Raw genomic sequence first — 24,688 nt, 5'->3', positions numbered from 1 at the left:
TTCCATGCCTTTATTTCCTCTTGAATGACATGTAAATGAGCGAGCTGCATAAGTCTATTATAAATATGCACGTAACCTCAGCTGAGCACCTCTGCAGGCCCATCCATCCCAGCGCTCCCATTTGTCATGCAGGGCACCTCTGTTCCCCGGTGGCCAATCACAAGTGCCTCCTTGGCAACCAAAAGCAGCCACCCCGCCCCCCCCCTCCACCACCTCATCATCAGTTGTGATTGACAGCCTCCCACAGGAAGGAGGGGGGTTATTTACCTCCTTATGTTCTCATGGGAGTAAGTTAATGATCCCAGCCAACAAAATAATACAAAGAGGGGAAAGCCTGAGAAGTCGGCGCCTGGTTGAACCATTTGGAGCAGTTTCGGCTTCCTTTAGAGAGGATTAGAGAAGAAGAGGCTGTGTGAGGAGAATTTCAGAGATAGCGGTGAGACAGACGAAGCAGCAGAGCCCCAGACAGAAAGTGGGAGCTAAAGGGAGGCTTCTGAGGAAAGCCGGTGTTTTTAGAAGCATCTCTTCCTGGGCTTTATTTCTGCATTCATCTGTCACCCGGACTATGGACTGTCTGTTTGACTGACTAACAGACTGAGAGGTAAGGGATCATCTGTATTTCCAATAGGTGACACTTTAAAAGTCCCCTTTAAGTCTCTGTTAGACTTTCAAGTCAGGCTTTGAGAAAGTTTTGCTTTGCTAAAATAAACATGCTTTGCAGTCTTCTGCCTGCTTTTTTTGTCTATTTGTTTGAAATTCAGCAAATTATTTTGGGATTTAAGTGAAGATCACAATGAAAGTAAAATGTCAGTGGCGATGTGATGTTGCAGCTATGGTCTTTTTTTTTTTTTTTTTTTTTTTTTTTAATTAATTTTCCCTGCAACTGAGTTGAATTATTTTTTAGGCTCCACTGCATGTGTTTCCACACTGCACAGTATGTACATACAGCTGTAACCATTGCATTTGCATTGAGTCTCATGCAATTACTAATATATTAGTGTTCTGTTACTTCAAGTCATTATCTGCCTCAACATACCTTCAAGTATAAGTTGTTTTCATTGCTCTCACATTTCTTTCCATATTTTATTGAACCCCACAGGCTAAAATGAAACACAAGGAGTCCTGCCAGAGCTTTTTGGATTGCTTCTAATCCAAACCAATCCATGTCTTATGTGCTGTGGTTTTACCACAAAACATAAACATTTGCTTTAAACAGAGATACCTTATTAAGAACCGTGACTCGATGTCGCTGACAAGGTCATCTGAGGTACCGGCCTCTAACTGAATCCCCCAAACCTCATAGTTAAACAGTGATCGTGGGCTAGCATCCAGAGCTAAGACACTGATCAAACTTTAAGTGATCAGCATCGCTGTTTGGATGCCAGTCCTGTCAGCCAGCACATGTTTGTGTTGGGAACGTTCTCCACGTAGCCAAAGAGTGGTGCCAACAATCTGAGACAACTTTCAACACTATCTGAGTCAACTGTCGCAACCACACTGCATTCCTGTGTGTTTCCATTTCAGTGTATTCACATGGAAAAACAAAAGGGTGGATTCGCTCAGAGAAATAAGGTTGCTGAGTCCCCCGACTGAATGAGGTTTGCTTGATCACTGTCTGTGCTGTGGGGAACATGTCAGCTGCCAGCAGAACACGGTAGCTGTGTGGCAAAAACAGTGGATTGTCTGTTCTGTTGTCATGTCAGCATTTGCATTGGGCCATTAATTCTGACACACAGTGCCACTGTCCTTTCTGGAGAGCATATACTCATCATTGATTACTGTGTTTATTTATGCACTATTTCATTCTGCTGTATTGAATCCCGCCTTGGGCGTGAAACACATTTCCAGCTGCAGTAACTCAGAGTTTGCTGAGGATAAATTTGACATGTCATAATACCAATTATGCGAAACTCAAGACAGAACGTGTTACAAATGCGCTGAATGTTGTTTTTATGGTGTGCAGCTCAGCTCTTTGGATGAAGTTGAGTTGAGGATGACAAACCAACCCTTGTTGGGAGTTGTGACAAGACTCCATGCTCTGATAGCCTTGAGTGATAGACCAGCTGAAGTCCTGCCCCTCTCGTGTGATTGGCCAGTGCAACAATTTGCAGCCCACTGTGTATAGATGGGATAGGTACAGTCCTCAGTGAGAGCAGAGGAACGGGTGGAAAGTTTCGACCCTCCTACTGCTTTTCAGTGGAGAACAGGGTTAGAGGGTCAGAACTTCACAGGGAGCAGAAGAGACGAGCCACTGCACTCAAAGTTCAGAGCGCTGCACTGGACCAGCTTGGCACAGTCCAAATATCAACACTGACTGACTTTAAAGGTGGCTTTTTTCCTCTCTTGCCTGTTTATGGATGTAATCATGTGGCGGGTAAGTCATTCTTGACTCAGTCTGTATTTTGTGTTACTGAGCCTCTATGTTTTGCTACCAAAACATTGAGTCATCACTTGTTTCCAAGCCTCCAGGCACAGCTCTGCGCAAGTGCTGAGGTTGTTTGGCCTTGTTGTGTTCACAGGTTCCTTCATGTTTAGAACTGCGGATAATACTTGGGAGATAAGATGACTAAGTGAGAAGGCCGAGGGGGATTTTGTAAGCGTCAAAGAGAGTGGGAGTAGCCGAAGTAGGTTTCCAGTGTCAAAGCAGCTATTCAGTGTGCACTTTGTAGAATTTCCTGAAATGTATATGCATCTAGCTGGGCTCTATCTAAAACAATACATTAGAATTTGTAAGAGCAATCGCTTGAGTGTGCCTTGCAACATTATGTCTGAAGGTGGAGTGAAAGTTCTTTTCCTCGTCTCAGCGTCACCTTTTCTCATAAAAGTTTTTTATTACCTTTACTGAGGGAGATAAAAACCAGCCTTTCATCCACAATCTGCTAGCCTCGTGGCCCACAAAATACCATTTACCCCACTGATAAGATAAAAGATACAGACTCTCCTCCCCTGGCAGTACATCTGGACACAGTTTGCGACGGGCCCACATGCATAAGACACACACACACACACACACACACACACACACACACACACACACACACACACACACACACAGGAGTCGTTTCACACCAAGCTGAGGCACAGATAAACTGGGACATTGCAGTTGGGTCTGTGGTTCCCCTTATTAATTAGTAACTTAGCTTGTTCCTGTGAGGAGGAATGCCAGACATCTTCCCACCAGAGCGCCTGCTGCCTGCCTTTGATCACTAGTGTGACAAATAGATATCAAGCTGTCACCATGGCAACACATGTGGAGGTCTTTATGAAGAAACGTTGCATTGGGTTTTTTTTTAGTGAAGGGTAAGCTGAGGGGGCAGATTTCTGAATGTTAATTGTGCTCACAGTGAGGATGGGGATGATGATGATGATGATAATGGTGATGATTGTCAGTTGTTGCAACTACTTGTACAATTGGGAGAAGTGCAAACAAAAACAGCACAATTAAGACTAAATTCAATCTGCAATATTCTTTTCAATTACAGCAATTTTTTTCCGCTTGTAACTGTAAAATGTCTCCATGTAATTTTGTTGACATTTGTAAGGCATGAAAGGTCTCCTCTGAGCGAGGAAGCGTCAACATTTTGCTGTAGTTTATAAATCCGCCACACGGTGTCGCTCTTTGACCGTTTTCCCGCGCATGAATAAAATCCATTCTTGTTGAATGACGTTTACAAAGAGCTACAAACACACGAGGCAGGGCGGACACGCAGGCCAGCAGCTGGTTTGTGCACGTTTATGTTAACGAGATGCTTCTATCTGCACTATAGTCTCAGCTCAGTGAGTCATGTCCTCAGTGAGCAGCAGGCGCGCGGCCACATGCCTGGAAAGCCACATTCTGCAGAGTTCCTGTGGTTGTGGAAAGGATACAGTGGAGGTTTTTTTTTTTTTTTTTTTTTATCTCTCCTGATGCCACCTGCCAAACCACGGAGAGGAAATGAGCCTTTTGGTGCAACTTGTGACACTGACCAGGAAGACCTGTTCAGCACAGACAGTAAGAGAAATGATAGGAAGAGCTTGTTTGGCTGACCTTTAAACCTCTATTTCCACTTCTCACTCTGTAAGAAACTCATTAGCTCTAAACATTATGTACATCATTGATTTTTAGTGCCATTTCCTCCTTAATGGAGTCATCTTTTACTTTCAGAACAATTCTGTGTCTGTGAGCATCAGTTTGCCAGATGAGTTCACAGCAAAAGTCATACTTTTGGTTGACAGATGAGTTCTTAATCCAGTAGCCTCGGTGTTTAGATTTGTAATTAAACTACCCTCCACAGTCGTTGAAATAACAGGAAGAATGGATGTTGGTCAGGGCCAGGCCTCGTGCAGCTAATCTCAGTAATGTGTGCAGCTGCAGATCAGGTAGATTTGTCAGTCTGATCAGCTGGTTTGTGCTGCCACAGCTGTAAATCACATTAGGCCTGAGTGGGCCGCTGCTGAGCTGGCTGCTTTAGGGAGCAGCAACAGGCCACACATTGGTCACAGCCACGCTGTGAAGACAGGATTACAGATAAATATGTTAGGTGTCTGCCCCGGGAGAGAAGACAAAGAGCGATCATACTCTTTCAGTGGCTGAATACATGGTTAAGAGCCATCATTAAAGGTGATGAAAGAGCATAACCAAAAGGATTAGAAGACGCTTGAGCAGGTAATTGTCTTCCTATCTGAGACATTGTAATTGTTTCATCTCTAAATGACCCATTACTTCCTAATCAAATAAAACCACTCGCGTTAAGTTGGTGCTCAAGTTCATCATCTGACAAAGCGTCACACAGTTGAGTGCGCACGTCTCACAGCTGTCATGCTGATAGTCACCATGAAGCACCTAGAGTCATAATTCTGCTGTGCAACCCGTGCGCTTCCAGCTGCTGTTAAATGTAAATGCAGATTTTTCTTGGAATGCAGATATGGATTTTTTTCAGTCTATACAGATGACCGATAATGCTTCTCATGGCCGATACAGATAAGATAACCGATAATTTCACATTTTTGTATTTTAATCACAAGTTCATAACTTGATTTGATGTGTTAAGTCTGGTAGACTTTTTCTTTCCTCTTGGAAGCCTTGAAGAACATGTACTGTAAAGAGCAATCAAGTTGTCTTCCTCTGAATCTGTAAAAACGTCCACACTGGCAACAAGTTTGGCTTCTTCCTTTTCTTCTTCTTCTTCTTGTTCTTGGTTTTGTTCTTCTTCTTCTTCTTCTTCTTCTTCTTCTGCTCTGTGTAGATCAGGCATCTCCAAACTATTCCACAAAGGGCCGAGTGGGTGAAGGTTTTCTTTCCAACCAAGCAGCAGCACACCAGACTTGACTCATTTCATCAGCTGATCTCAGTCTTCAGAGAGCTGATTGGTCAGACTTCCTGCTCTTGATTGGTTGGAGGAAAAACCTGCAGCCGCACGGCCCTTTGTGGAATAGTTTGGAGATGCCTGGTGTAGATGCTTCACTTGACAAAACTAAGTCAATGAAAGCAATTTGGCTTCGTACTACCGACTCTGTTTATCAGCTATAATTTCATTAATAATATCCAATAATCATAATCATAATAATACCTAATATATCTTGTATTCCTGGATTTTCCCTCAAAGTATTAACCCATAACAAACATATCTGTTAATTTTAATACACAGATATAATATTAACTGTTTTGTTGTTCTGTCTGTTTTTATGGGATTTTGGTTATTATATACCATGGCATAGCTTTTGTAATTTTTCTTGTCTTAATGGCTGAATTACAGTTCTGAGCTTATCTGTAGTTGAATGAAGTGAACTATGAATGTCTTTGATCATCATATCTAACGCTTTTTTGATTTTAACATTTCTTTTGTAGCCTCATAGTGCAGCAGCATATCAATACACTCTCTGTCAGGACTGAGGTATACCCAGATGGGATTGGATATGTGATATGGGCCCTAAAGGTAGTGAAACTTTACCTACACAAAGCCTTGTGTGGAAAACTTTGCATTGCGTAGACATGTGCCTTCCTAATACATCGATTTTGTCAGCACATCCTGTTTAAATGCGAAGGAGCGAGCGGAGGAGGTGGCAGAGTAGGCAGGAGTTTGATCTCATGGTACTAAATTCCAGTTGGGGAATGCCATGGGAAACCTGGGGAATGCCAGCCACATTCCCACGTGCATCTCCCAAGCAGCGTAGCTCACAGCCACCGCATTGTGTGAACTTTAGCTCGTCTTTAATATTTACAGTGTGTATCTGTCTCTCAGAGAGGATAGTCACTCTGGGGACTCCTTTGAATGACAGCAGAATTCAAATGGAGCACGGCGGGGGTGTGTCTGGAAATTGAGGCACATGGTAAGCAGATGGTACCTCGGTGATTCCCACATGAGGGCCAACTGGGACAGGCTTGTATGTAGCAGATGATGTTAACGTAGTGTCTGTCTTCATTTGTAGCCTTGTCTGTCAGAGAGGATGCTTTCTGTCGTTCAGTTTTGGCTGTCAGGAAGTTGAAATGGGCTTTTATAAGATACTTAAGTAAGATAGTTTTACTTTATTTTACCATCTATAGAGCGAGACGGTTTTCTGAAACGTGACCCTGGTGAGGCCCGAGCCTTGGGAGACACAGACTGTGATGTCATTTGCTTATTCCATGTCATCACCGGTTTGTTTCTGGAGGCAGAGGGAATTTCAGACCCTCTGTCCCACGTTCCAGATGAGTCTCGCTGCCTCTCACACGGCCTCTCAGCTGTGTTTGTGTCTTCAGCTTTCCTCTTTGAATCCCTGGTGGCATTGCCAAGAAAAGTCCCAATCCACGGCATTGTGCTGCTAGAAAGCAGAGGGGACGGTCACACAAGGAAACCTGAAACTGATCCTGATGCTTTGAAATTCTGAATGGGCAGGGCTGAGAGGACACTAACCTGCCTGTGAGGACATGGGCTGGGGCTGTGCACAATCCTGTGCCTCTGCTTATTTGCTCTCTCTCTCTCTCTCTCTCTCTCTCTCTCTCTCTCTCTCTCACTCACTCACTCACACACACACACACACACACACACACACACACACACACACACACACACGCACGCACACACACTCTCTCTCCCTGTTGTCTGCTCTCTCTCTCTTCTTCCAGTACTGGCCAGCGCTCCAGCTGTAGGTGGAGCTGGCTTTCCTGGAATTGTCGGGCAACTTTTCCTGTTGTGCTTGCTACCTCTTGCTCAATCTCTTGCTTAATGACAGCTCTGCTGCAGGATTACTGGGGCTGTGAAGACTTGTGCCATCTGGATGCCCATCTCTACAGCGTGCTGGGGTTTATGGCTGGTGCATTTGTTGTCATAAATATGTTTTCATGATTTAGGTCAGAAGTTCTCCCTCAGCAGAAATGTCTCGGCAGTGCACAGTGGGGCGAAATCCATCGGTGGGTAAAGTAAACTGTGTATGAATGGGAGAGCTTTCAGGAGTGCATAATGTACTGTACTTGGGGCTGCAGTAATGCAGTTTGCAGTGACTCTTTGCCACAGTGTTGTTTTACAAGCTTTCTGTAACTTCGGGGTGTTTTGTGTCACAGGCGATGACATCAGAGGATTAGCATCTTTGCATTGTGTTTGTCATACGAGGCTCTTTATGCATTTTGCATTTAGGGCAGCCCAGCCGGAGTGAGGACTCAACCTGTTTGACGAGACCTGTGCGACACCGCTGTTTTGTAGATGATAGCTTTGCTAAAAATGACGTGATGTCTCATGTGTCACGCAAATGTATGAAACGCTGGACAAGTAATATAGCAGTTTTATGTGCCACAGTTTGGTTACTCTGCGGAGATTATTTTGTTTTCAGGCTGCTTATATATGCATGAATTATTCCCTGCAAACATATGGTAGTTTAGAATTGAAATTGAAATAAAGTGCATAAAAGAGTCTGACATTTTAAAGAGAATATGTTAATGACTGATGAAATGACAAAGAAAACAAAAGGCTTGATGTTCAACATATTTTGTTTAACGCTCGGGGGGTTTGCACAGTGAACAGGCTGTCTTTGATCCTCTCTTATAACTTCTAGACACCTGCATTCACCGCTTTGTCTGTAAAGAACAAAATAGCAAAGAAACAAAGGCCCGCAGATGCATCACAGTCGTCACCAGAGACAAGTGCAACAATCGCCTCTTGTCTTGTACAGTACAGTGGGATAGCTGAGTGTCTGTGAAGATTTGAATAGAATGGAAAGAACAAAACCAGGTCTGTGGCTCAGAGGTAATTGCTGTATCCTCACAACTTCAAAAGGCTACTTGTGCCCGACTGTCCTGATAATGAGCTTTTGCCTTCTTCACACATAATGAGTGGAGGTAGAGAGTTCACGTAGAGAGACGCTGTGAGCACAGTGTGTCCACTCGCAGCTGGGGTGTCTGACTGGCCGGGAACAAAGGCTTAGTGTCTGCGATAGTGTGGAGCCCCAGCCATCAGCAAGCAGGCCAATAGACTTCTGCTTGGCTGAGCTGTCAGTCCTCACTGGCCTGCTGGCCTGCGGACTACAGTATAGAGAGGAACACATGGGGACAGGCTAGACTATTCCTGTGCCAAATTAAAATGAGACGCTGCTGCATTCTCTGAGATGCAAGTTCAGCCAAATAGACCATCTACATGTCTGATGTACGCATAATATGCAGACACGTCAGTATGTGCACATGTGTGAGTATCCTGCTGCTTGCATCTATTATTTTTACAGTTTGCTTCATTTCCCTAATCAGCTGTCTCTTGCAAATATATGCATACACTAATAATTACATTCATGCCTTCATATTCAGCTTGCAATGGAAATTTAATGAAGCTCAAGACAGCGATGTGTTGTTTTTATTGTCATAAGCTCTTGATAATAGAGACGGAATGTGCATAATATCTGTTCATGGTATTGTTTTCACGTAAACGTCATGTCTAAACCTGGACATTGATTAACGGATTAATTGTTTGGTCTATTGAATGTCAGAAAATAGTAAAAAATGCTGGTGTTACAATTAACTAAAGCCAACAGTTCAAAATCCAAATCCTATCACATAAAGCTGAAAATCCTCACAGTTGACAAGCTGAAACAAAGGAATGTTTTTTGCTTGAAACATAATTGAAAGAGTACTCGATCATTATGATAATTGCAGATACAACCTCCCTCTTTTCATACCTGTCACCGTTTTCTAATTCGTTTCTGTGCCGTCTTTACAGATAGCTGATCAGCTTCCCTGGATTTCGCTGACGACCCCACTTTGTTTTGCCTGAAGATGGAAACACTGGAGTCGGAGCTGACCTGCCCAATCTGTCTGGAGCTCTTTGAGGACCCGCTGCTCTTGCCCTGCGCTCACAGCCTTTGTTTCAACTGTGCCCATCGCATCCTGGTGTCACACTGCACGCCCAGCGAGCCAATTCAGTCCATCAGCGCCTTTCAGTGCCCGACCTGTCGATATGTCATCACCCTCAACCAGAGGGGCCTAGAGGGACTGAAACGCAACGTTACATTACAGAACATCATTGACCGCTACCAGAAGGCTTCTCTAAGCGGACCTAACTCTCCTAACGAGACTCGGCGGGAGCGAGCCGTCCCCGACAGCAAAGCCATGACATCTCCCGGTGACCGGGTGCAGTGTCAGTTCTGTGAGCAGGACCCTCCGCAGGATGCTGTGAAGACCTGCGTCACCTGCGAGGTGTCATACTGTGACGAGTGTCTCAAGGCCACCCACCCCAACAAGAAGCCTTTCACGGGCCACCGTCTAATCGAGCCCTTGCTGGACTCCCATCTGCGAGGCCTCATGTGTCTGGAGCATGAGGACGAGAAGGTCAACATGTACTGTGTGACAGATGAACAGTTGATCTGTGCATTGTGTAAGCTGGTTGGCCGACACCGGGACCACCAAGTGGCAGCCCTCAGCGAGCGATATGACAAACTCAAGGTAAGATAAGATCTGTAGTTAGAGGAATGCTTGAGATTCATGATGCACTGAAGACAGCTGTGCCTACTGAGTTTAGCCACACTGAAAGCTGATTTCTGCTTTTCTTCAAAGCCTCTTTTCAGTCTGGTGTCACAGTATGACATTGAAGCCTGCAAATATTGATTATTTTCATTATCATTTCATCAAAGTGATGTCTCCAAATAGCTTCTTTCATCCAACCGACAGTTCAGAACCCAAAGATGCTTCATAAATGGCAAAGAAAAGCAGCAAATCCTCACATTTACGAAGCTGGAACTAGTAAAATGACTGAAACGACTAATCAGTTATCAAAACAGTAGGCGACTGATTTTGTTTTGATCAACTAACTGATGAATCAATCTATCATAGCAGCTCTAATGACATTGTTTGTCCTAATAAATTTGCTGAATTTCAATTTCAGAAAAAAGCACAAGTAAGTTTTTCTGTTGCTTGATTTTAGTGATGTAAAATGTGCGCAGACACTGAAATAAACCACAGTTCACCAGCAAGTCTTAAAAAGTCGTGATGATAATGCTAAATCTCATTAGTTGCTTTCACTGTACAGCTTAGCTGAGCCAGTCGTTTTAAAAGAAACAAAAACTTTTAACATTGTTTTGTAGGGTTTGGTTCTGATGGTCTCTTCAGTTTTGGATTCAGCTCCTGGTCGGTAAAATACACAGATTCTTTAAGCCTTAACGCTAAAAAATCTTTTTCCGTTGTGAAGATGAAATTACCAAATTACCAAAAATTACCATTCTCACTAAAATCGTGACTCATATTGCTGTTGCATTATCTGTCAAAATGACTGCAATGTGATTTTTTTTTTTTTTTTGGCACATCATTCAGTCCTAATCTAAACCAAATCTTGTTTTTTAACTTAAGTTATTTGCAAATGATGAAAGCTAAACTTAATGAGATTCAGTGAAGGACTTGGATTTGTTGAAATGCCATCGAACGCCAACCCTGTTGTTTTGTTGAAAATGCTTAAAATCAGACCACTGTGTGAATAACAAATTATGCAAATGATTTAAGCCACTTCATAAACTGCAATGGTCCTCGCAAGTGCAAATAAGTTAACACTGCATAATGTTATACCGAGTGAAACGCATCTGTGTTTATTGTTGTAAATGAAATTTGAAGCAAGCACTGTCTTTAAAACCTCACATGACAAACGATATGAAACAGCTAAACCTAAGAAATAACTTCCTCATTTAAAGGAATTTTACAGTTCTGTGTGTGTCTGGTGATATTCTGTATTTTTCTTACTGTCAACAAATCCTATGAAAAGACAAGAGTGCGTTTATCTCTGCCTCAGATCTGCACTGTTGTCGAAGGCGCATCAGTGAGCTGCACTGTTGCACTGGGTGACATGCTCCTTCACTGCGATAAACACGGCAGTGTTGTTTATTTTCAGTCGATCCCACATAAACCTTCCTGCTGCTGTAAATACTTGCAAGCTTACCAGATCTGTGGCTGAAAATAGTCCCAGGCCAAGACACTATTCACCGCTTTCTGAGAGACGTTTGCGAGACAATGCAGAGCCCAGCTGTTTAAGGGCAGTAACTTGGCTTCTTAAAAAATCTAATCAATATATTCATGACTTGTTTTGAAAGATTTACATGTCCAGTATGGGCTTGGGGCTTGATTTTGGTATTTTCATGGGATGTGTTTACAGCGAAAAATATGGAAAATTGGCAGCCATATATAAGCCTTTGACAGACAGTATAAATGAAGTGAGGTGGAGCTGTCTTTCTCTTGGCCAGCCTTAAATGGAAAGGCACCCATTGCCACAAACTGCTTTCACAGTTTTAGGTTAAGAGGAACTGCTCACTTTGAGCAGATGGGCCAATATCAATAAGGCATGAGAGGAGGCTGTTAGCTGAAGCATATAAAAGCATATAAAAAGGTGGCTCTGTATTCCCTCCATTATAGACGTGAATCAGCTTCTGTCATAAGAATGAGATTTCTAGCTTAGCGAGGTCACGCTGTGGGTCTGCAGCAACCTCATGGGATCATTTTATAGTCCACATCAAGACAATCATGCAGTGAAGCTTTATTGTGAAGACTTTGACCTGGAAATATGAAGTTCGCTTAGATCTACCGTATGTGACTACATTTAAGGAAGGCAAATGGCCTCGAATCATGAGAATATGTGGTATTTTAGTCTTTCAGTTCATCTTGAAGTGTGTCCTGGGGATAGCGAGGCATCCACTGCATGAAATAAAAATGATGGTTTGCTTTGTTTTGCACAAATATTCACACCGTCCATGCATGACTCACAAAAGTGGGGGTGGTGGTGTTATTGTATCACAAGTAACCCTCCAAAACCCTTTTGTGCCCGCTCCTCTCTTTCACAATGCTTAGTCACCGTGGATCAGGGATGCAAACAACCTTTTGCAGCATTTTGCAGAGATAGCTCAGAGGACCGCTCTTAACCTATCTCCTTTGTTTGATCATGCTGTCATTGTGCAGAAATCTCCTGGCCGCTTTCTCTGTGTGGGGCGTGATCGTTCACACCAGGAGGCACACCAGGTGATCAGCATCATTTCTTCAATTCCACATTCAGGGAGAGATTTAGTTTAATGGGAAAACCTAAAAGCTAGTGGGGCTTTTCAGGGGCTTTAGCCTTTGGAAACCAACAGAATGTCAAATAAATTCCTCTCTCAATGCAGCAGGTCAGCCACGTAGTAACGAGACATGGTAATTACAGAGAATTATAGTATACTGCTTTGTGTTTTCATTATTCGGAGCAGTAGTTGATGTATTGTTCTTTCTCTTTTAATAAGCACATTCTGCTTGTGGTTAAAGACAGCAGAGTGCTGAGATGAATAGAGTCCTTTATCCTTTATCTTCTAAGAGACTCGCTCTCTATGATCCGCTTTCTGTTATGTATAATATCTTCAGCTGCTTGATGTAACTGTACAATTGGATATATTCTACCAATTCCTGTTTTCATTTGTCTGTGTTGACCTCATATCACATACACTGAGCTGCTTTGTTAGATGCCTCCAGTGACATAGGAAAAAGCATTTCCCATCTTAGAGAGAAATTGTTTTTTTTTGTTTTTTTTCCTTCGGGCACGCAGGACAGGACCCAGGTGGCATGCAGCTGAGCTTGTTCATAGTTGCTGTTTTTTTCCAAACACATGTTTACAGTCACAGTGCCTCCCATTTCTCAGAAATTCCCACACAAAGGGATATTGTGACATTGTAAAGAGTGTGTGTATGTGTGTGCAAGCATGTATAATGCTGTAATTTCTTCAGGCTGGCATTATGTGACATGATCCTGGGCTGGTATTATGTCTGCTTTTATCTATCCATCATTTATGTCAATTTGTCCTTTTTTATGGTCAGAGGAGCATATTCCAACATGCAGTGGGTAAAAGGGAGAAGAACATTTTGCCCATTGCATGTTCAGGAAAAAGCCCACACTAGGTCTGTCGCAGGGCTTCTATATAAACAGACAAAACACTCGCAGGCTTTTTAAAGTTTGAGCTGAAGTTGACTCAAACGGCTTTGAGCTGTGGGAAGAAGCTCGTGTAAACACGGAGAGAACATGCACATTTAACAAGGAAAGCACCAGGAATGAAACTCAGAGCCAGGGCCTTCCTTTAGTGAGGTGACAGTGCTGATCACTAAACTGCAGCTTAAGTGAAAAATAGATAGTTCTTGTCATGACACTGGCACTTTAGGATTTTCCTGAACAAAGAAGATTCCTCTTCATCTGCTTTCGTGTCATTCGAAGGTGACCTGCCGTGCTGTATATAAACACTATTGTCGGCTAACCTGTTTAACAGAAGGCCATACGCATCATCGCAGCCACACTCTGCATTGTGTCTGATGAAAGGTTAAATTAGAAAACAGGTTTGGAACCTGCTTTCTCTCCCACACTGACTGACAAATCTTTTAATGAACCTTTAGCTCAGGTGTTACTGAAAACATTAGCAGCAGCTCTGTGCTGATAACGTGTCCCTTTAAGTCATGGCAGTGTGACAGTACAATACCAGGACACTGAAACTGACAAATTTAACTATTTATATCACGTGCCTGGTGTCAAAATGTCTTAACCAAACACTACACAATATGTGGTATAAATCTAATTTATTCATCTTTTCTGAAGCCGTCAAAGTTTGTTTAAATTAGCCAAACAAACCCAACAGACTCTGAAATTATGATCAGAGGAGAACCTACCATTGAACACATCTATAATACGCTGTATATAGCAAATATCAATTGGGTCTTTAATGCAGTGCATTTAAAGTGTTGCATTGACAGATACTAGATAAAAGTTTGCACACTTTGATGTGCGTGTCTGATTCAGTGAAAGCTGAAACAGCCGCTCCGACAAGGCACAAACCACAGGCACTGTGGTGTTGACAGGATGAAGTGACAAACTCTGACAATGGATCCAATTTCTAATGTTGACACAGGATAAAACTCCAAGTCCTGACAGTGACCTGTCAGGACCGTGAGAGGAAGGAAGGGAGACTGGCCAAAGCAAAGGTGTGGGACCAGAAGCAGTCACGTATGAAAAGGAAGCTGCTATTCTTTCCTCTCATCAGCTTGAAATGATTCTGGGAAAAGAGACCTCCATTAGAGAGAGCTGTCTAAACACATGAAGGGTGTTAATGTTGCAGGAAGAGCCGCACTTCAGGCCCACTGAGAACTACAGAGCACTAAAATGTTAGCGGATATAAGAAGAATCTTTTTAAGAAGAATCAGGGGGAGACATTCCCCTTTATTGTCACACACACGCGCACAGCACACGGAGGTGAAATTTGTCTTCCGCTTTTGACCCATCCTGGTCGTCCTTCCTCCGCGGCAGACCAGGAGCGGTGGGCAGCCAGACCGGCGCCCGGGGACCCATTCTTCTGTCACCATTGGTCAGGTGGTGATCTTCTTGCATGTTTTTAGTGGGGGTATATTTTTACGGAGGATACCCCAGGTGAACACGGGGAGAACATGCAAACTCCACACAGAAAGGCCCTCCTCGAGCAGCAGGCACCGAAGCATGGTGGAGGACACACCCAGTGCCCGCAGCGAGATTCGAACCCGGGACCTTCTTGCTGTGAGGCGACAGTGTTGCCACTGTGCCACCGTGCCACATATACATTAGGATATATTCGACATCAGCTTTGATTCACGCGTTATGTTCCATGTGTCCATTTTCAAAGGTCTGCGCTCGCCTCACCTGTACCTGCAACTCCCAAATGGCTTTCATCGCTTTCTCTTCCATTTAAATAAATCATATTTGTGAGAGTGGTAAAATAAAGCCTCTGCTATTTTCGTGCAGAGTGACGCACCCGCCTTATGAAATCACAATGTGGGCCATCTAACCTGAAAGAGGTCTACCCGCCAGCCTTGCGTCTTTGCAGGCCTTTTATCCTCCGTTTGTTCTCTCCTTTTGACTGTTTTCAGCGTTTTGTTTTTCATCACGTGAAATCAGCCACAATGCTCCCAATTATGCGTCGAAGCGGAGCGTTTTCTAATATTTGCGCTTTCATTGTATGGAGATGAATTGAATATTAAATCCACCTTGGACCTTAAGTTTTTTGACCATAAAAATGTCAAATGCATTCACGTGTATTGTTAAGGCTTTGATTAATAGATTCAAACAAGCTTTTTTCCATTTTTTATCTGATTTAATTGAAAACATGGGCTTCCTACAGCATCACACGAGGCTAATAATTCAGACTTTTTAGCATTAGCGGCTGCCAAGTTGTGTATTAAAGCACCTGTCTTTCGAGTTACAGCCTTTTCCACACCTCTCTTTTGTTCCGACTGCACTTTTCACTTAAATCATTGATAGCGCGCTTAAATGTAATTGCGCGTTAATCTTTCATTTAAGAAGAGTAGCACTTTATATCACAAGATATTTTGTCCTACACAGTATGCAGTCATCATGCTACCCAATTACAGTAAGAGATTAAGTTTGAAACATAAGCCTTTGATCTGAGTCAGTGATTAACACAGCCGGGGTTTAGTTGTCCAAATCACTGGCAGATGCTCTGCTAAGCTCCGTGGCCTCAGCAGGCAGTATGATGGGATCTTTGGCACACAGGGAGGACTGGGGGGCTCTACGCTGATCCGAGCCCGAAATGTGGCCACTCATATCCAGAGGCAGCCTTGTGTGTCCTCTCCTGTGCCCATTACACTCGGGCCAGATACGGTCCTTATGTTCCCATTCACCTAACCCTCCTCCAAGATTTATTCAGCTGTTTACTGTTTGATGCGGGGGGCAGTGTGTAATGACATACTCATTTTCAATTTCGCTCTGCAGCAAGCCTTGGATTCCAACCTCAGCAGTCTAATCAAGAGGACCAGTGACTTGGAAAGTCTGATGGGCAAACTTATCCAAACCTGCCAACATGTGGAGGTGAGGTTGTTTATCTGTTCGCTTTCAGGTGCAGGCTCCTCGCTCTTGTGGCATTTCATGGGCAACAACTCATTAAATTATTAACACAGTGATGAATTACTGTATCTGAGAGTTGCTTTTCATCACGTCAACAAGATGAAGTGCTCATTAGTCTATAGATCACTCATTCCTATAATATGCGTACAGTCTGCTCCAAATTTAGTACTTTCAGAGCAAGCGTAAGCCAAATATGTATGCATAGACTTAGAAATAGAGTATAATAAAGCTTAGTCAACCATTGCTTCACATAGATTTTAAAAAGACAGCAAGCAGGCTTGTTTTGGCACATTGGAGTGTCACCGTAGTAAAAACGAGTCATCACTGGCGCCTCGTGTTCATCATAGCGGCTGTGATCATGCCTGTGTTCGGGATAGAAAGACAAACTGTGAACAAGGTCATCTGATTGCCGCTCTGTCCTGCACAACATGAGGGGGCAGAGTGATCCTCTCTTGTGGCTTTTTCTGTCACACGGTGTTTGCATCAAATTAACTGTGCTGTCAGTAATGTGTTGGGAAGAAAACAATCAAATGAGGCTGCAGTTGTGCAGCAGAGCAAATGAATAACGAAACCCTTGCAATGTCGACTGTCTCTTATCTGTACCTCTGTGTAGGTAAATGCATCGCGGCAAGAAAACAAGCTGCTGGAGGAGTGTGACCTGCTGATTAATATCATACAGCAGCGAAGACAAATCATAGCTACCAAGATAAAGGAGGGAAAGGTACTGTTTATCACCTTTTGTCACCTTCGTCTTGATAAACATTGTTTGTTTGTTTATCACCTTGCGCTTGTTGATAACCTTTCGTCCCCACGCAGCCGACAAGTTAGCTTACATGTGAGCACCTGAGCGTGCAGCTCTGAATGCAGTGCAGCAAGTTGTTGGTTAAAACCAACAGATGTTGCACTTTAAGGCGAGGCTGCGTAACTTGTGAAAGAATCAGCAACATGCTCTCCTTCTTACACAAGTAAAAAGTTTCATCCTCAAGCGATAAAACACACCCTGAGTCAGTTCAGAACATTAAGGGTTTTGCTGGTAAAGCCTTACTCACTGTGTACACTGTGAATCTGACACTAATTAAGTCACTTCACTAACTTTATTGCTCTTCATTACTTGTGGTAGTGTGATGAAGCACTTTAAGATGCCCCACATTGGCCCCAGTTTGAGTCACAGAGCTCAGCATCTGATTATCCTAAAAAAGAAATACTTACTGAAAAACCCAGTTCATTTAACGACACTTCCCGCTGATCTGAAGGTATTTCCAGAATCCTCAAAGACGCTTCAAACTATCCGGATGAAGAAATAAGGATAAACAATATGTTTAACCCATTTCAAACACAAGGGAGGAAGAACACAAGAAACACATTACAACAGAATCCAGACAACACAATGATTTCCACGACCTCAATAGTAAACACACAGTTGAATTAGCTGCTATTGGAAAGTTTTAACAAAAACGGAAAATTATCATGATCATAAATGTTGAATTTGTGGCAGATCTGTTGTATTGAATTGCGTTGTTAGACATGTTTGTTGTTTCCTGCTTGGGGTCTCATTCAACTTGCTTTCAGTTAAGTGATGATGTCTGTAGAGCAGCTGGCTTTAGTGAATCTTAATTTGGTGAAATGTATCTGTAATTGCCAAAAAAGTCACATAGTCAAGCTTTAAGAAACTAAACTGTAATAGCTTTTTTTGTCTGATTTGTTTGGACGATGTTTCATAAACTCCAACTGCTGTAGATTTTGTTAACACAGACAGGAGCATGCAATTCTTTAAAATTACACCATGAGATTGTCCAAATTGAGGGTTACAAGATCTTAACCTGACAGTGATGACTTTCTAATTGTCTGCTGCATTCTAATTAGATATGTCTCTTTGATTAAACCCCCAAGTTGCAAACGAACAAGTTTACCGCCAACAGTTTTACAAAGTGTTCCTGAACTCATGTAGTAACATCCTTTATACAATCATGTGTTCACAAAGTGGTGAACCTCGCTCCATCCTCGCTTGTGAGCAACTGAGCCTTTCCAGGATGCTCCTTTCATACCCAATCATGATACTATCACCTGTTACCAATGAACCTGTTTACCTGTGGAATGATCCAAACAGGTCTTTTTGGAGCATTCCACATCTTTCCCAGTCTTTAGTTGCTCCTGTCCCAACTCGTCTGAAACATGTTGCCGCATCAAATTCAGAATAAGCAGATATTTACAAAAATCAATGAAGCTGATGAGGTCAAACATTAAATATATTGTCTTTGTACTGTTTCCAGTTGAGTATATGTCAATAAGGATTAGCGAATTAGCATGTCTGAACCTTTTTGGAATCAGGGTTGTAGTAAACATGTGACCTCCCTGTATGCTCCCTGCTCTGAAATACTCACCAGCCTGCAGTGTTTATCACTGTTTTGCGGTCAGTTTCAGTCCTTAGCCGTGGAGTACCTCTGGCGTACATTTGATATGCATATGCTGCGCCCCTTGAATCGTTTCCCTTCCTTTTCCCCTGTTAGATGCCATTAGAAAAGCAATAGCATGCTGTGCCATGCTCTGTCAGAGTGAGGTCAGCCCTGCTTCCTGTCACGGCCCTCTCTGGAGGAGGACTCTTTCCTTCCTCGCACCGTGCCTCAAGTCAAGTTCTGAGCTTGCTTTCAGCCACTAAGCCAATGAGACACTGATGTGGGACAGGATGGTAACTGTGGCAGTGTTGTGTGGGATGCTTCATGAATACGCCTCTCATGCCAGTGTAGCTTCTAGGATGGGTGGAAGCTTGCAGTCTTGTGGGCATTACACAACAGAGAAATCCAGTTGTCAAAGGTGTAAATCCAATTTTCTTCCGCAGGAAATTTCTAATCGGTGAGATGAAATCAAATAAAACATATGGCAGGTTGGTGCCGTATACAGTAGGTATTACACTGGCTATTTATCAAGCTTTTCATCTATCGACATGTCTTGTTTTCCCTGCCCAGGCTGTGCGGCTGAGGAAACTCGCCCAGCAGATCGCCAGCTGCAAGCAGTGCATCGAGAGGTCCTCCTCCCTCATCACTCAGGCCGACCAAACTCTCAAGGAGACAGACCACACTCGCTTCCTCCAAACGGCCAAAAGCATCTGTGAGAGGTGATGGAGCAAAGAACACCATCAGCAGACACGGTGTAGGAAACAGTCACCCATCTAATCATGTGCTTCTTTTATTCCAGAGTTTCAATGGCAACAGCATCCTCTCAAATCCTCTTACCCGAAATTAACTTGAATGACACCTTTGATACTTTTGCTTTGGACTTCACAAGGGAGAAGAAAATGCTAGAAAGCTTGGATTACCTCACAGGTGAGTTAAGCACACCGTATCGCACTGCATGGCTCCCTCAGTGTATGCTGCCGTGAGGACTTTCGGGCAGTTATTCACTCAGGCTCTGTAATTCTCCAAACCGATCATTTTTACATGATTTGTTGGGCTGATTTATCCTAACAGTCCATTTGAAATTGGCCTCACCTTATCCTTCAATTTCGTATGATTTAAAGGCTTTGTCATGGATTGAAGATATTTTGACTGTGTGCCTGTTAGCCAGTGACAGCAAACAAAAAAAAAAAGCTCACAAATGTTAGGCCACAGTTAAGCTTTATTTTCCGCTGAATAAAACAGGTCTGATTGTTTACGCTCAGGCGCCCGTTGTGCAGTGTCAATTTAACTCTGCATGGGGGCTGTTGCTGTAATAGCTGGAGGAACTGCAACCTAGCTTAATTACACTTGTCAGAATATACAAAAAAAGCAACACACAAATGGATGATGCTTTTTACCACCACTGGTCCCTGCAACATATCATGAGTTTTTTTGTTGTTGTTGTTGTTGTTATTTTATGTTGTTGTGTGCAAAATCCACTCAGCTTTCATTCCTGAGTTAGAGAGCAACATTTCTCTCTCTCTCTTTTTTTTTCGATTGCAGCACCAAATCCACCAGTAATCCGCGAGGAACTATGCACAGCTTCATATGACACCATCACAGTTCACTGGACATCAGACGATGAATTCTCTGTTGTGTCGTATGAACTCCAGTACGCCATCTTCACCAGCCAATCGAATGTTGTCAGTAAGTCTATATGCAGCTCTCTGGTGGGAGCGCAGTCTGATGTTTGTGGTGGGAAACATGGCAATGATGGAGGGATTTGAAAGGGATTTCGCTGAAGTACTTAAAATTGCTTGGGAGCTGTGTTACAACATCCAAACATAATATTGTATTGTAGCAGCAGAGGAGAGCTCCATCCTGGCTCTTGTGGGTAATGAGATGACACAAAGTACACTGCAGTGGCTGGGAAGGGATATGGGGAAAAAATAACATCTCAGTCAGAGTGGATTTACATCCAGCTGCACATCATAAGCTTGATATTATCTCGGGGTTGAAATGAGCAGCAGACTGTTTGAATTGATTGCTCTAACAAGGTCACAACATGCTCGATCAAGCAATTCATTCTCATCTGCCTCAGCGCTCAAGCACACTTGGTTGAGTGGAAGTGCGACTGTATTTGATGAGTCAAAAATAGCAGCTATAGATTGAAACGCTGCATACAATTACGCTGTATTGTCTCTCTTCTTGATTTCAGTGCTGGGTGATGTTTGCTCTTTGCCAGTGACTCTCTGTGTGTGTCTGGGCTGCAGGTTTGTGTAACTCTGCTGATAGCTGGATGATTGTACCAAACATCAAGCAAAATCACTACACTGTGCACGGGCTCCAGTGCGGCACCAAGTACATTTTCATTGTGAAGGCCATAAACCAGGCTGGAAACCGCAGCAGCGAACCAGGGAAACTCAAGACCAACAGTATGTCAAGCAACTGTACAGAGTTTATTCTAATATGACTGAATGTTGTAATGCATTTCAAAAACTAGATTTTTTTTTTGTCTATCAATCCCTTTAAGGTCAGCCTTTCAAGTTGGACCCAAAGTCAGCTCACCGGAAGCTGCGGTTGTCCCATGACAACCTGACAGTGGAGAGGGACGAGACGTCGTCCAAGAAGAGCCACAGTCAGGACCGCTTCTCCAGCCACAGCAGCTATGGTGTTACAGGAAATGTCTACATCGACAGTGGGCGCCATTACTGGGAAGCTCTGATTGGAGGAAGCACATGGTAAAAATGTTCACCTGTTTCAACTCAATGACAGCAGCATGGCTTCTTGGGTGGCAGTGTCTGTCAGTCAGCTACTTTGGTCCAGACTGAAATATCTAAATATCTATTATTACTATGAAATTTGATACAGGCATTCGTGTTCCCACAGAATTCATCATAATAACTTGTGGTGATTCTGTAACTTCACATCAAAATCCTAATTTGTCCAGTATTTTTGGTTTATGACCACATACCTGCTAAAATAATGACAGTTCTGTTAGCCTCAGCTGTAGTTGGTGTTTCGTGCTAATTAGCAAATGTTAGCATGCTATCACACCAAATTATGTTTAACATTATACCTTCTTATACGCCAATGGGACCTTTTATCAGGAAAGTTTCATGTTTAATGTGCTTCTGTTTGTGAATTGTTTTCTTTTTTCCACCGGGCATGCAGGTTTGCAGTGGGCATTGCATACAAGTCAGCACCGAAACACGAGTGGGTCGGCAAAAACTCCGCCTCCTGGGTCCTGTCTCGATGCAACAACTCGTGGGTGGTGCGCCACAACAGTAAGGAGATGCCCATCGAGCCTTCGCCCCACCTGCGGCGTCTCGGAATATTGTTGGACTATGACTCTGGATCTCTGTCGTTCTACGACGCGGTCAGCTCTCAGCACTTGTACACGTTTGACATCGCCTTTGCTCAGCCAGTCTGCCCTGTGTTCAACGTGTGGAACAGGTGCTTAACAATCCTCACAGGACTGCCCATCCCAGATCACTTAGAAGGGACAGACTACAACAACTGACAAAACCAGTCCTGCTGGATTTCCTTTGTGTACCCAAAAAGACACCAGATTGCCTGCACCTCATCAACTGTGATGCCCACATACGCACTGTTGACAAAATACAAGCAGTAACCGAACGAGATGCAGTGAATGGCACAGGTGTACAATCCTAATCAATATGTTGAAATGAATTAGAATTATTTAAGAACTGATTTACAAGCATCTGTAGATGTATTTCTTTGCTTTGCACATTTATGTACATTACACTGCTGGATGGGTTTAAGGGTTCGCTTACAGTATGAAATTCATGGAGCTTTTTCCAAAAAGGCTCCAGGTTTTTTTTTTTTTTTTTTTTAAATTTTTCTGGCTAAATTCATATTCCACGCTTTCCTAGTCATGTGTTGTAAAAGGTGATGATGAACCTTTAAGTGCAAATGATAAGCGGACTCTCCCACTTTAATGTTTCTGGAAGGTTGTATTATAGCTTATTTTAAATCTAATGTTTTTAAAAGATTTTTTTTAATTCATAGCACTTTGAGAAGTTGTCACTATAAAATGCATTCCTAAGCCACTCGTCCCATAATGCAAACGTTTCCTTTTGTAAGGGAAAAGCACTTAAATAGATCAATAATAAAAATAGTTAACAACAGTTTAAGTTAGGAAATGTCACGTGAAATTGGTCAATTCAGCAGTTTTCAAATATTTATTATCTGTAAATGCTCGAGCACAGTTCAGAATTATGGGGTTATTCATCTCCTCATTGTAGCACTTTCAAAGAAGGTCTTTGTCACAATTTTCACATTTAAGTTTCTCTCTGGCAAGATGGAATAAAAGTGACTTCATTTGATTATCTGCGTGACTTGTCTTCTTCATTTCTTTGACGCGCCGCATGCTAAAAAATGTCTCTCCGTAATATGATAATTTAATATGCTGCGCACTTGTTGTTTACACTCATTTGTACTTGATCTCTCATTAAAGCTCCGACAAGCTCTCACAACACGACAGTGAAAAGAAAACACGACCACCACAGAGGAAAGTGTTGCTTTACAGGACTCACTCTGACCCACACTGAGCCAAAATACAACTTCTGACAAGATTTGCTCTGACATCTCTTTTTGTTCCGGAGTAACGTGGCTTGAATTCTGCAGCATCTCCTTTCAACTAAAGTAGACAAGAGCAAAAAGGGAAAAAAAATCCTGAACTCTGTGTGACCTCCTCCGTGAGACACCCTGCAGACCGAGCTGTAACACATGAACCTGACCTCCTCCGTGTAATGCCACCAGGACCATTGCTGGGTTTTGAGATGTGCACATTTCTGTGTGTGAAGACATAGTGAAAGCCATTCGTGTAATCATAATTGGTTGCTACATAGTGCTGATTTTGGCTGTAATTTTAGCCCTTAACCAAAACTAAATAAATATAAGAGTTTTAAGAAAATATTTTGTAACTAAAATATATTTCTTATTATAATCAGATATTAATGTTTTCTTGCCTGAAGGCCTCATAAGTATGGTGCAAAACAAAATTCCATTTCTATATTATATCATTTTATCACATACATGCTGAAGAAAAGATGTAAGTGTTTTTTCTCAAGACAATGGCCCCATTGATTGTGAGGTGTTTGCAATATTTCATCACTTCCAGCTGATTGAAACTAAAAGCTGGAAACATATTTGTCCAGTGTCTGATTTCCATTAGGAGAACACGTCTAAACAAAGACGCTATTTTCTCTTCTCCTGTGCTTTTTCATCCTGCATGCCTGAAGAAAACCCAGCCTTAGTAGAGCTGGCAGACATTACAGTTAAGCCTCTGTATGTTGGAGGATAAGAGAAATTGTCTTTGCATATGTGACTGCCACAGAAATTCTTTACTCTGAGAGAGTACTTAGAGAAAAGAAACTCATCTGCAGACATAATGAAAAAAAAAAAAAAAAGAAATCTCAATTTGAGGTATTAAAATGTGCCCCAGGGCTCCACCTGCTGGATCTGTATTTTCTGTGATTAATGATTATGGTGCCATAGGCTATATCTGTCCCACCCAGATATTCAGTCTATCACTTTGGTCTATTACTCTTGTGGTGTTAACTTTGTAGTAATGGTATCGTGGGCTTCAGCTGTCACCCAGATGATATGTGAGGCAAATTTAGTTCAAGGAAAATATAGAATAAAAAGAACTTGGTCAGGAAAAAATTAAATAAGACTAATGTCAAGTGAGTAACTTATCAAGACAATTAGAAACAATTATAGCTCAATTTTGTTCCAGCACTGGTCTACCTTTCATTTATATATTTTATTTTTTACAATTTAAACCAGCTCAATGTGCATGAAAAGTTCATTATGAGGTGACTGATTTATTTGAATATGTTATAACCAACATACACACAGCAAACACACTTGTCTAAATAAGTACATGAATTAAAAGAAAAGAAAAGAAATGAAATGAAAATAAAACATACATAAAAAACAAACATATTCAATTCAATATGACACTTGGAAATACAAAAAC

At 42.4% G+C, this 24,688-nt stretch overlaps 1 protein-coding gene across 4 annotated transcripts; it reads left to right on the top strand.

Moving 5' to 3' along the window:
- Window positions 1-344: 344 nt before the first annotated feature.
- Window positions 345-23,031, top strand: mid1 (midline 1). 4 transcript variants are annotated; one of them, XM_076746300.1, is made up of 11 exons: window positions 464-601; window positions 9,159-9,880; window positions 12,371-12,430; window positions 16,178-16,273; window positions 16,923-17,030; window positions 19,273-19,421; window positions 19,502-19,629; window positions 20,245-20,388; window positions 20,955-21,116; window positions 21,215-21,422; window positions 21,856-23,031. In XM_076746300.1, exons 2-11 carry the CDS (start codon window positions 9,215-9,217, stop codon window positions 22,202-22,204), a joined length of 2,070 nt encoding a protein of 689 aa, XP_076602415.1. In that variant the 5' UTR covers window positions 464-601; window positions 9,159-9,214; the 3' UTR covers window positions 22,205-23,031. The 4 variants fall into 4 exon arrangements, with proteins under 4 accessions (XP_076602417.1, XP_076602415.1, XP_076602416.1 ...); XM_076746299.1 differs by lacking the exon at window positions 464-601 and adding an exon at window positions 7,132-7,369; XM_076746302.1 differs by lacking the exon at window positions 12,371-12,430 and having other exon boundaries at window positions 345-601.
- Window positions 23,032-24,688: the final 1,657 nt, after the last annotated feature.

The sequence above is a fragment of the Chaetodon auriga genome, chromosome 13 (genome assembly GCF_051107435.1).
Source record: "Chaetodon auriga isolate fChaAug3 chromosome 13, fChaAug3.hap1, whole genome shotgun sequence".
Lineage (NCBI taxonomy): Eukaryota > Metazoa > Chordata > Actinopteri > Chaetodontiformes > Chaetodontidae > Chaetodon > Chaetodon auriga.
This window is presented reverse-complemented; position numbering and strand designations above follow the sequence as displayed.

What these genes read in the sequence shown, in the direction of transcription:
- mid1 (XM_076746300.1), top strand. Translation starts at nt 9,215, where the DNA reads ATGGAAACACTGGAGTCGGAGCTGACCTGCCCAATCTGTCTGGAGCTC. An exon ending in AGCGATATGACAAACTCAAG is followed by an intron (nt 9,881 to 12,370) that starts GTAAGATAAGAT and finishes GTCATTGTGCAG; the next exon opens with AAATCTCCTGGCCGCTTTCT. An exon ending in CCAAGATAAAGGAGGGAAAG is followed by an intron (nt 17,031 to 19,272) that starts GTACTGTTTATC and finishes TTCCCTGCCCAG; the next exon opens with GCTGTGCGGCTGAGGAAACT.